At 47.4% G+C, this 8,917-nt stretch overlaps 1 protein-coding gene across 2 annotated transcripts; it reads right to left on the bottom strand.

The window, feature by feature from the left end:
• Nucleotides 1-1,220: 1,220 nt before the first annotated feature.
• Nucleotides 1,221-5,239, bottom strand: LOC135533836 (Wilms tumor protein homolog). Of its 2 annotated transcripts, none has more exons than XM_064961050.1 (6): nucleotides 4,578-5,239; nucleotides 3,670-3,778; nucleotides 3,180-3,327; nucleotides 2,970-3,059; nucleotides 2,274-2,366; nucleotides 1,221-1,597 (listed from the first exon to the last, which is right to left on the bottom strand). In XM_064961050.1, exons 1-6 carry the CDS (start codon nucleotides 4,637-4,639, stop codon nucleotides 1,476-1,478), a joined length of 624 nt encoding a protein of 207 aa, XP_064817122.1. In that variant the 5' UTR covers nucleotides 4,640-5,239; the 3' UTR covers nucleotides 1,221-1,475. The 2 variants fall into 2 exon arrangements, with proteins under 2 accessions (XP_064817122.1, XP_064817123.1); XM_064961051.1 differs by having other exon boundaries at nucleotides 2,283-2,366.
• Between the last annotated feature and the right edge of the window lie 3,678 nt (nucleotides 5,240-8,917).

Here is an 8,917-nt window from a genome sequence, read left to right as displayed (position 1 = left end):
ATATGTGGTGATGGGACCCAACCAATGGTGTTTATTTGTGGTGATGGGACCCAACCAATGGTGTTTATATGTGGTGATGGGACCCAACCAATGGTGTTTATATGTGGTGATGGGACCCAACCAATGGTGTTTATATGTGGTGATGGGACCCAACCAATGGTGTTTATATGTGGTGATGGGACCCAAACAATGGTGTTTATTTGTGGTGATGGGACCCAACCAATGGTGTTTATATGTGGTGATGGGACCCAACCAATAGTGTAGATGTCTCTCTAGAAACAAGGGCGATATTGAAGTACATCCAGAGGAATGCATGTTTCTCTTCTAATTTATAGGGGTCCATATGTTCCTGGTTTTGGAGATGTGTGTGGGAGATTTAGGAGGGGGAGACCTGCACCTTGTCCGGGTCACGGAGGGGTTGTGTTATCTCAGTCTGAACCCCGTTGGCTCCTCCTAAGGGTAAGATGTCTTGATATGAAATATGAGACAACACCACATACCAAAAAAATGACACAACAACACTGACCAAAAGATCAACATTTAATACATTTGAACAGTACAAAAATACAAAACGACTGTTTAAAAAGGAAAGCAATGAGTCATATATACACAAAGGAAGTGACATTTTACACTGTAGGCACATAAAACACATGTACACATTTCCTCCAGCAATCACAGTATCATTTTCTGTTTTACTCGTTGTCTCGTTGGACAGAGTGACATTGTCTGTTTCCTAACTCCAGTTTACATGGTCGAGCTCCAGTATATACAGGTCTAGGATCTTAATTTGATATGCAGGAAATGTCAAACTTGTTTGAGGTTTTAAAAGGCTTCTGAAGTTTATAATTTCCAATTTGAAATTTCAGACTTGATTTTCCCTTACAGAAAATATATCAACCCCAACTTAAATGTCTATGAATTATAATCCACATAATAATTCCCATTTCCTGTTGCTGCCGTATTATTTTCTTGCTGTAGCAAACCGTCTCAAATTAAGATCCTACATCTGTAGTAAAACATTTATGGCAGAAAAATGAACATAAAGCCAGTGCAATTATAATACAACAACCAAATAATAACAATTGATGTTCTTCTCACCCAGACAGCAGATTCTTAATCATGGCTCAGGATGAAGCTGGTTGTGTACATAAGAAAAATATCAACTATTTGATTTCTAACAATAAAAACAGGGAATCCTAGTGCTGGGTTATCAGGGTTGAAGCTACAGTAACCGTTGATATTCATTGGCTGATGTGACATAAATCTGAGGTGGCATTGATCTATTCGTCTTCCATCCAAAGGGGTGCATGGTGAAACTATGTTCTTTAGTTGGAGCAATAGAGGCCATATTTGAGTTGTACTTTCCACTTATGGCACTCGGTGGGCTTAGGTCCAGTCATCATTGTTGCTCAGATGGCTATGTGTTTGGTACGGTCCAATCCAGTCCTGTCCAGTCCAAACCGGTTTAGTACTGGTCAGATGGCAGACTGTAATTTGATCAGGTTCCTCTGGTGCATGCTGTGGTGGCGAACTAACTCATCAGACCTGGCAAACTTCTTCTGACAGCTGGACCAGCGGCATGTAAAGGGCTTCTCACCTGAGAGGAGGAGAAGAGAGGAGAGGATAAGAGAGGAGAGGAGGATAAGAGAGGAGAGGAGAGAAGGAGAACAGAGGAGAGGAGAGAAGAGAGGAGTGAAGGAGAACAGAGGAGAGGAGAGAAGGAGAACAGAGGAGAGAAGGAGAACAGAGGAGAGAAGGAGAACAGAGGAGGCGGAGAAGAGGATGGAGAAGGAGAAGGAGGAGAAGAGGGAGAAGAGGATGGAGAGAGGGTAGAATAGGGGAGAGGAAAGAGGGGAATAGAAGAGAAGGAGATGAGAGAGGAGGAGGAGAAAGAGATGAGAGGAGGAAGAGAGGAGGAGAATATGGGAGAAAATGAGAAGAGAGGGAGAGGAGAAGAAGAGGGGAAACAAGAAGGGAGAAGAGAGGATTGTCAGTGGTGGCGATGATTTAGTGGTGAAAAAAATCTAATCTGTTATTTAAATCTACAATTAATAAAAGCTTCATAATTGTATACACTCATTATTATGGTTACTAAGGTAATCATTAGGCCTACTGGCTATTTAATTAGTTGTATTTCATTAGGATCCACATTAGATGGAGCTACCACAGCAACTACTCTTCCTGGGGTCCACATCATAGAAGCAGTGTAGTGACCAGGATAATTAACACAGTAGAAAAGCAGAGGAATAGGTAGAAAATAAAGGTATACGCACTTGTTTTACCTGTATGTGTCCGAGTGTGTGTCTTAAGATGGTCTGACCGTGAAAACTTTCTCTGACACGTCTCACACTGGAATGGTTTCACTCCTACACAGAGAGAGGTGGAGAGAGGGGGGGGAGACATGTGGGGTTAAGAGTTTATAAAGATTATTTTTACTCTGGGTAAAGAGAGAAGAGTTGGAGAGAGCAAGAGAGATAGAGAGAGCAAGAGAGAGAGAGAAGCTGAGAGACAGAGAGAGAGAGAGAAGCTGAGAGACAGAGAGAGAGAGAGCGAGACAGAGAGAGCGAGACAGAGAGAGCGCGACAGAGAGAGCGAGACAGAGAGAGCGAGACAGAGAGAGAGACAGAGAGACAGAGAGAGACAGAGAGAGACAGAGAGACAGAGAGAGAAGCTGAGAGACAGAGAGACAGAGAGAGAAGCTGAGAGACAGAGAGAGAGAAGCTGAGAGACAGAGAGAGACAGAGAGAGACAGAGAGAGAGAAGCTGAGAGACAGAGAGAGAGAGAGAAGCTGAGAGACAGAGAGAGAGCGAGAAGCTGAGAGACAGAGACAGAGAGAGCGCGACAGAGAGAGCGAGACAGAGAGAGCGAGACAGAGAGACAGAGAGAGAGACAGAGAGAGAGAGACAGAGAGAGACAGAGAGAGAGACAGAGAGACAGAGAGAGAAGCTGAGAGACAGAGAGTTCTGACCTGTGTGTCTGCGTTGGTGTCTCTTCAGTTGATCTGATCTGGAGAATCTCCGTCCACAGTCTGTGAAGTCACACTGATACGGCTTTTCTCCTGCAACCATAATCATCATCATCACCATCATCATCCTCATTATCACAACCACCAGGCCAGTGAGAAGCATGTTAAGCAAATGACTGTTGTCTGTATGTTGTCTATATGAGGTGTACTGACCCGTGTGTTTCCTGCCATGCATCTGCAGGTGGGAAAGTTTGAAGTATCTCTTATTGCAGCCGGGGTAGGCACACACAAACGGACGCTTCTCATTGGTCTCTGATGACCTCACCACAGACGGTGTGATACCAGGCACCCGCCGCACATCCTGAGAGAGAAAGAGAGAGAGAAATAAAGAGAGAGAGATAGAGAGAGAGAGGGAGAGGAGGTAGAGAGTGAGAGAGATGGAGGGAGAGAAAGAGAAGAGAGAGAGAGAGAGAGAGAGAGAGAGAGAGTAATAAAGAGAGAGAGGTAAAGAGAGAGAGATAGAGGTAGAGAGAGAGAGAGAGGGAGAGGGGGTAGAGAGTGAGAGAGATGGAGGGAGAGAAAGAGAGAGAGAGAGAGAGAGAGAGAGAGGAAGAGAGAGAGAGTAGGTGAGAGAGTAGGTGAGAGAGTAGGTGAGTGTGTGTGTGTGCGCGTGCATGAGTGTTTATGCGTGTCGGACCCTGACCTGTAGTCCTCTGTAGAGGCCGTGTGTGTGGATGTGGTACTGGGCACTACAGCTGAGGACCACCGGAGGAGGGGGGGCCGTGGGGTCACTCTCATATCCTGTCCCATGACTGTAAGGGCAGCAGAGGTGAGGCTGGGGTGAGCACAGTGCAGTACCATGACAACAAGACTGAATATCTAACAACATGCTACTATAACAGTCAGTGATGTCACACTTCTTCCAGTTAATCCTGTTGGAGTGAGAGGGAGGGTGGTGGACAAGGGTCAGAGAGGGATGCTTCTATCTGTTATCCTCATACCTTCATCCTGTCCTCTGTTCAGGGACATATCAGTTCCTACTCCTGTGTTGGTCTTGGTGAGGGGTTGTAAAAATGGGGAAGAGAGAGAAGTGAGAGAGAAAGAGGGAGAGAAAGAGGGAGAGACAGTGAGAGAGAGAGAAAGAGGGAGAGAAAGAGGGAGAGACAGTGAGAGAGAGAGAGAGAAAGAGGGAGAGAAAGAGGGAGAGACAGGGGAGAGAGAGAGAAAGAGAGGGAGAGACAGGGGAGAGAAAGAAAGAGGGAGAGAAAGAGGGAGAGACAGTGAGAGAGAGAGAAAGAGGGAGAGAAAGAAGGAAAGACAGGGAGAGAGAGAAAGAGGGAGAGAAAGAGAGAGACAGAGGCAGCAGCTGTGTATTCATTTCATTGTACTCTCATCCCCGTCTTTCTATCCCCCTGGGCAGCAGACCAAATCTTACCTCCCTCCTCCCATCCTTCTCTTCCTCCTCCATTACCTCCCTGACTATGGTCAAGGCTCCGCTAAATAAATATAATACAAGAAGCTAAACACACACATACACACAACACACACATACAACACACACAACACACACATTGATGGACCATGCAGACCACAGTCCACCCAGCTTGGTACCTTTTGATGGTGGACAGTGTGTTAGCAGGGTTCCACGCTACACACTCCAGCTGAGAGGCCATCTGGTACAAGTTATCACTGAGAAAAGCACACAGACAGAAAGATTACAGGTTATCACTGAGAAAAGCACACAGACAGAAAGATTACAGGTTATCACTGAGAAAAGCACACAGACAGAAAGATCACAGGTTATCACTGAGGAAAACACACACAGACAAAAAGATTGCAAGTTATCACTGAGGAAAACACACAGACAGAAAGATTGCAGGTTATCACTGACGAAAACCCACACAGACAGAAAGATGACAGGTTATCACTGAGGAAAACACAGAAAGATCACCTGTTATCACTGAGGAAAACATACACAGACAGAAAGATTACACGTTATCACTGAGGGAAAAAAAACACAGAAAGATTACAAATTATCACTGAGGAAAACCCACACAGACAGAAAAATTACAGGTTATCACTGAGGACAACACACACAGACAGAAAGATTACAGCTCCACATTATTTACTGTATACACCATTGAAGCTAACAAAAGCTTTATCTCGGTTAACGCAGAACTAAAATCTTGCATAATGTGGTTTACTTAGTCTGTCCACGAGACATCAACACAAGCTATACTGATATGATTTGGGGGTGCGTAATGGCTGGATAATTTGCTTTTACGGTCAGAAAACCCCTCCCTCCCCCCTCCCCCCTCCCTCCCTTCCTTGTTTCTGGATAATGAAGACATGACAGTATGGGAAACCCCACATACTTCCTTCATGAACACATCCAGTCCACAAAGAGCTCATTAGAAACCCTGGGCTGTGAAGCCATTAGTCACATTGGCAGATGATTACACTGGCTACAACACACACACACACAGAGAGAGAGAGACGTGATACACACCCACAGGCATTGAGGGTGAGTGTGACCGTGCCTAGTACATGGTGAACCAGTGCATGACATCACTCTGTCCTCACAGTATCATTACTAGAGGAGGAGGGGATGGAGTTGGAGGAGGAGGTGGAGGAGGAGGTGAGGGAGGAGGAAGAGACGGCGGAGGAGGAGGAGGTGGAGGAAGAGGTGGAGGTGGAGGAAGAGGTGAGGGAGGAGGAAGAGACGGCGGAGGAGGAGGAGGTGGAGGAAGAGGTGGAGGTGGAGGAAGAGGAGGAGGAGGAGGAGGAGACGGCAGAGGAGGAGGAGGAGGTGGAAGAAGAGGTGGAGGTGGAGGAGGTGGAGGAGGAGGTGGCTGAGGAAGAGGTGGAGGAGGTGGAGGACAGTGTACAATATCCTGTACATCAGTGGAGGCTAGTGAGGGGAGGAAGGCTGATAGTAATGGACATAATGGAGTGGATGGAATGGAATGAATGTTTCCATGTGTTTCATTCCATTCCAGCCATTGCTATGAGTCGTCCTCCCCTCACCAGCCCCCACTGGTGTATAGAAAACATAAATGACCTGTGTGACATACCAGGGTCAGTTGTACTGTATGAGGCAGCACTGTTGAGAAGCAGGCTGATGATAAGTGTGTGGGTGTGTTAGTGTGGGGGGGTTGATCTGATGGTTCCTAGCTCTGGGATAGGAGATGAAAGGCTATAAAGGGAGAATGGACTCTTCTCTTCCTCTCTTATCAGAACCTGTTCCTGTAGTTTGAGTTCCTTCTGTTGCCTCTCTCCAAAAACAAACTGAGGTCAGAATTTGAAGAATCCTGGCTCAGTTTGCCTGCTGAGCTGTTTTGGGTTAAAGAAATCCCCCCATGTTACAGAAAAACAAATGGACTGACATGTGAGTCCCCTCTCCTCCCCTTCCACCCACCACTTTACCTCTCCCTCTCCTCTCACTCTCCTCCCTCTCCTCTTCCTCTCGTCTCCCTCTCCTCCTCTCCCTCTCCTCTCCCTCTCCACCCCTTCCACCCACCACTTCACCTCTCTCCTCCTCTCCCTCTCCTCTCCCTCCTCCCCTTCCACCCACCACTTCACCTCTCTCCTCCTCTCCCTCTCCTCTCCCTCTCCTCTCCTTCCACCCACCACTTCACCTCTCCTCTCCTCTCCTTCCACTCCTCTCCTATATTCCCACATTTTACCTGTTGTTTTCCTCTCCATTTCCATCCTCACATTCCTTCTATGACTCTGTACCGGTACCCCTTGTATATAGCCTCCACGTTGACTCTGTACCAGTACCCCCTGTATATAGCCTCCACGTTGACTCTGTACCGGTACCCCCTGTATATAGCCTCCACATTGACTCTGTACCGGTACCCCCTGTATATAGCCTCCACGTTGACTCTGTACCGGTAACCCTGTATATAGCCTCCACATTGACTCTGTACCAGTACCCCCTGTATATAGCCTCCACGTTGACTCTGTACCGGTACCCCCTGTATATAGCCTCCACATTGACTCTGTGCCCGGGTACCTCCCCCTGTATATAGCCTCCACATTGACTCTGTACCGGTACCCCTGTATATAACCTCCACATTGACTCTGTACCGGTACCCCTGTATATGACCTCCACATTGACTCTGTACCGGTACCCCCTGTATATAGCCTCCACATTGACTCTGTACCGGTACCCCTGTATATAACCTCCACATTGACTCTGTACCGGTACCCCTGTATATAACCTCCACATTGACTCTGTACCGGTACCCCTGTATATAGCCTCCACATTGACTCTGTACCGGTGCCCCCTGTATATAACCTCCACATTGACTCTGTACCGGTACCCCTGTATATAACCTCCACATTGACTCTGTACCGGTACCCCCTGTATATAACCTCCACATTGACTCTGTACCGGTACCCATTGTATATTGCACCACCATTGTTATTTACTGCTGCTCTTTAATCATTTGTTATTCTTATCTATTGTTTTTTTAGGTACTTTATTAAAACTGCATTGTTGGTTAAGGGCTTGTTAGTAAGCATTTCACTGTAAGGACTACTACACCTGTTGTATTCGGCGCATGTAACAAATAACATTTGATTTGATTTGATTTAGCTCTGTGTACAGTCTCAGACGTACACTTCCTTCCTACCCTGGTGATCTCACTTCCTTCCTACCCTGGTGATCTCACTTCCTTCCTACCCTGGTGATCTCACTTCCTTCCATTGGTCATAAGGTCCTCCTCCCTCTCAAAGACAGACTGACATTTGATGAGCTCATCAAAGGCCATTGAAAATATATATATATATATTATTATCTCTATAGGACTTCCTGGTTGAAATATAAATACAGTACAATGAGTATCTATCTGTGATCATCACTGGAGTCAGATCCTAAATAACTATGCAGTCAAAATGGTATCCTATGAACGGTAGCACAAACATGTACAGTGTAATGCTATGAGAGTCAGGCGATGGATCTCAAGCTAAGGGGACCCAAGGTGATGAGGAGGTTTGTGAACAGAAAGGTACCTGGGTTATAGTTCCTCAGCAGTAGAGCCTGGCTGGTTGGACAGTTCTCTGAGGGGGTGGCAACCAAACATGGGGGGAGGGGCCGGGGTACTCGCTGGTCACCTGCATAGCATACAGTAAATGAACCAGACAAACAAACCAATGAATTAGCATAAAGACCTGTTGGACAGTAGTTACAGCATGATGAAACCTCATGCTCAATATAAACACCAGATTGGTCTGTTTATCAGCTGACTATCTCTGCTGCTATATCCCCAGGAGTCACAGAGAAAAGATAGGGAAGGACGGACGGACGGACGGACGGACGGACGGACGGACGGACGGCGGACGGACGGACGGACGGACGGACGGACGGACGGACGGGGTGGACGGACGACGGACGCGGGACGGACGGACGGACGGACGGACGGACGGACGGACGGACGGACGACGGACGGACGGACGGACGGACGGACGGACGGACGGACGGACGGACGGACGGACGGACGGACGGACGGACGGACGGACGGACGGACGGACGGACGGGACGGACGGACGGACGGACGGACGGACAGACGGACAGACGGACAGACAGACAGACAGACAGACAGACAGACAGACAGACAGACGAGACAGACAGACAGACAGACAGACAGACAGACAGACAGACGAGACAGACAGACAGACAGACAGACAGACAGACGAACAGACAGACAGACAGACAGACAGACAGACAGACAGACAGACGAGACAGACAGACAGACAGACAGACAGACAGACAGACAGACAGACAGACAGACAGACAGACAGACAGACAGACAGACAGACAGACAGACAGACAGACAGACAGACAGACAGACAGACAGACAGACAGACAGACAGACAGACAGACAGACAGACAGACAGACAGACAGACAGACAGACAGACAGACAGACAGACAGACAGACAGACA

The sequence above is a fragment of the Oncorhynchus masou genome, unplaced genomic scaffold, assembly GCF_036934945.1.
Source record: "Oncorhynchus masou masou isolate Uvic2021 unplaced genomic scaffold, UVic_Omas_1.1 unplaced_scaffold_2700, whole genome shotgun sequence".
Lineage (NCBI taxonomy): Eukaryota > Metazoa > Chordata > Actinopteri > Salmoniformes > Salmonidae > Oncorhynchus > Oncorhynchus masou.
The sequence above is the reverse complement of the archived record's forward strand: the minus strand, read 5'-3'. Positions and strand labels throughout refer to the sequence as shown.